General features: G+C 41.0%; 1 protein-coding gene across 2 annotated transcripts; it reads left to right on the top strand.

Moving 5' to 3' along the window:
- The first annotated feature begins 988 nt into the window (after positions 1-988).
- On the top strand, positions 989-2303 carry LOC118931260 (olfactory receptor 2T29-like). 2 transcript variants are annotated; one of them, XM_036923536.2, is made up of 2 exons: positions 989-1019; positions 1384-2303. In XM_036923536.2, the coding sequence occupies exons 1-2, from the start codon at positions 989-991 to the stop codon at positions 2301-2303; spliced, it is 951 nt and encodes a 316-aa protein (XP_036779431.2). The 2 variants fall into 2 exon arrangements, with proteins under 2 accessions (XP_036779431.2, XP_036779430.2); XM_036923535.2 differs by lacking the exon at positions 989-1019 and having other exon boundaries at positions 1320-2303.
- The last annotated feature ends 557 nt before the right edge of the window (positions 2304-2860 follow it).

Raw genomic sequence — 2860 nt, 5'->3', positions numbered from 1 at the left:
AGAGGAAGGGGCAGCGAACTGAAGGCAGGGACATCTGTGCTCAGGTTTCCTCTCCGCATCTCAGTTTCTGTAAAAAAATTGCCATAGACAAAAGTAGATATTTGTGGAAACAAGTAAAGCTTTGTCTTGTAAATGACAATGACCTTCTAAATGCTAGTTCTTCTCTCTGAGATTTAGAACAAATGGTAGGAGGTTTCAGGTGGTGAAGCTGAAGAAGCATGTGCTAGACAGACAGAACTGAGATGGGATTCTCCGTAAAGCTCTGCTTATAGGTTACAATAAGAAACATATTTATAGACAGACACACAGGTTTATATAGAGCTTGTGTTACTTATATAAAGTTTGTGATTCTATATATATGTATGTATACATATAACTATTGTATGGCACTATAGAAATGATCAATTCTCACAATAAATGCTATAGATATTAACCCTTTAATAATATGTGTGTTTATTCATCTGTACCTGATAATAACCCAAGGACTTCCATTATTGCAACTCATTTAATCCTGACCATACTTGAGATCAAATAGTAGTGTCTTCTTTTCATGAGCATTGGGCAGAGGAATGGTGGCTAGAGGATAATCTGGAGCCATAGCTGCAGGCCAGGCCCAGTCTGGGCAGCTTTCCCCATGCCCCTATGATATCTAAATGGTGGGTCTCTTGACCCTGTTCTGCACTCGTGGGTGTGTGACTTGCTCTGCACAACCACTGATTCTCACAGCATGGCCTGGTCCTATAGGTGAAAGGTATTCACATTTCAGTATGGATTTTACCCAAATCATGTTTCAGTTTCTTTCTAAATCTTTATTATATGGAATACATCTCTAAGAGTTAAAATCCAGTTGGATCTTTAAACTAGAGAAGATGATTCAAGTCTGACTTCTATAACAATGACAACAGCAACTAGAAAATAAGGACTTTTTTTTTTGATTCTCTTTCTATATCTGCATAGAGCTAATCTCTGTATTTGTTGACAAACAACAATGTCAGGAAATCACATAACCTTGAACTATGGCCACCTTAGTACATATTACCAATACTTTTGATCCACAATTGTGAATTCTTAGTTCTCTGGTAATTACAGTTGAATTGAAGTAATCAAAATTGATATTAAATTAAATATCTGGTACTTAAAGTTGAATTACAGGTAATTTATAATCCAAGAATTTACCTGCCAATGAAATTTCTTCCTGTTAGCACAACTGGTTTGTTGTGAATGCAAATATACACACTCAGTAAACATTCATCTCAGTCAGTCACATTGCATGAATGACCTATTAATCCCAAAGCTGTTCGTGGTCTAGGTGAAACCTCATGGACAACACCACCTGGATGGCTGAGAACAGCACCTGGATGGCCCCCAAATCTGGGTGGTCAGAGTTCATCCTGATGGGAATCTTCAATCAATCCCAGCATCCAGCTCTCCTTTATGTGGTCATTTTCATGGTTTTCCTGATGGCCTTGTCTGTAAATAGCATCCTGATCTTTCTGATACGCTCTGAGACCCGCCTCCACACCCCCATGTACTTTTTCATCAGCCAGTTGTCTCTCATGGATGTGACGTACATTTCCGTCATAGTGCCTAAGATGCTCGTGGACTGGGTCACGGGTGTGAACACGATCTCAGCCCCCGAATGTGGGATGCAGATGTTCCTCTATTTGACACTGGTAGGTTCAGAATTTTTCCTCCTGGCCGCCATGGCCTATGACCGCTATGCAGCCATCTGCCATCCTCTCTGTTACCCTGTCCTCATGAACCACAGGGTGTGTCTCCTTTTAGTGTCTGGCTGCTGGTTCTTGGGATCCGTGGATGGCTTCATGCTCACCCCTGTCACCATGACCCTCCCCTTCTGCAGATCCCGGGAGATCCATCATTTCTTCTGTGAGGTCCCTGCTGTGATGAAACTCTCCTGCTCAGACACTTCTCTGTATGAGACACTCATGTACCTCTGCTGCGTCCTCATGCTGCTCATCCCTGTGACCATCATTTCATGCTCCTATGGTTTCATCCTCCTCACCATCCACAGGATGAACTCGGCAGAGGGCTGGAAGAAGGCCTTTGCCACCTGCTCTTCCCACATGACTGTGGTCACACTCTTCTATGGGGCTTGCGTCTACACCTACATGCTCCCCAGTTCCTACCACACCCCTGAGAAGGACATGGTGGTGTCTGTCTTTTACACCATACTCACTCCTGTGCTAAACCCATTAATCTATAGTCTCAGAAATAAGGATGTCACAGGAGCTCTAAAGAAAATGTTGAGGGTGGGACCTGTCTTTCAGGAAACTATAAAGTAAGACATTTATGTACTGATGCTTTCTTTTTATTCACTCTAACATGAGAATGGTCTTATGCCAATGGTGTTCCTCAGATTCTCAAACCATGATGTGCCATCCCACATTTATACCTTTTGGAGGACTTGTTTCATTGAACTGGTAAAGTCTTTGTACACACCTGTATTCAAAATATTTATCCAGTTGTACTGGGTCCATGTTACATTTTTCAGAAGTTGATACCTGCGTTGTAATTCTGTGAGAGCATATTAATATTCGCAGTAAATACATAATGAAAATATTTAGAGAGCAAATATCCTGAGGTGTGAAACTGATGAAAAAGAGGGAGAGGGAAAAAGAGATATAATGAAGCAAAAGGGGGATAATGTTATCGGTGAGACTATGTAGAGGGCATGTAAGTGTTAATCATAATATTATTCATGCTACTTTTCTGTAAATTTGAAATTACTTGAAAATAAAGGATAAAATGTCATCCTTTTCTCTCTCACTTAGCTCCTGTTTTCTGTTTGGTGTCAGTGTAAATGACATACCTTAGATGTGATGCTCCTGTTATTGTGGCT

This window comes from Manis pentadactyla, chromosome 13, assembly GCF_030020395.1.
Source record: "Manis pentadactyla isolate mManPen7 chromosome 13, mManPen7.hap1, whole genome shotgun sequence".
Lineage (NCBI taxonomy): Eukaryota > Metazoa > Chordata > Mammalia > Pholidota > Manidae > Manis > Manis pentadactyla.
Note: the sequence above shows the minus strand (reverse complement) of the source record. Positions and strands in the feature narration are given on the sequence as shown.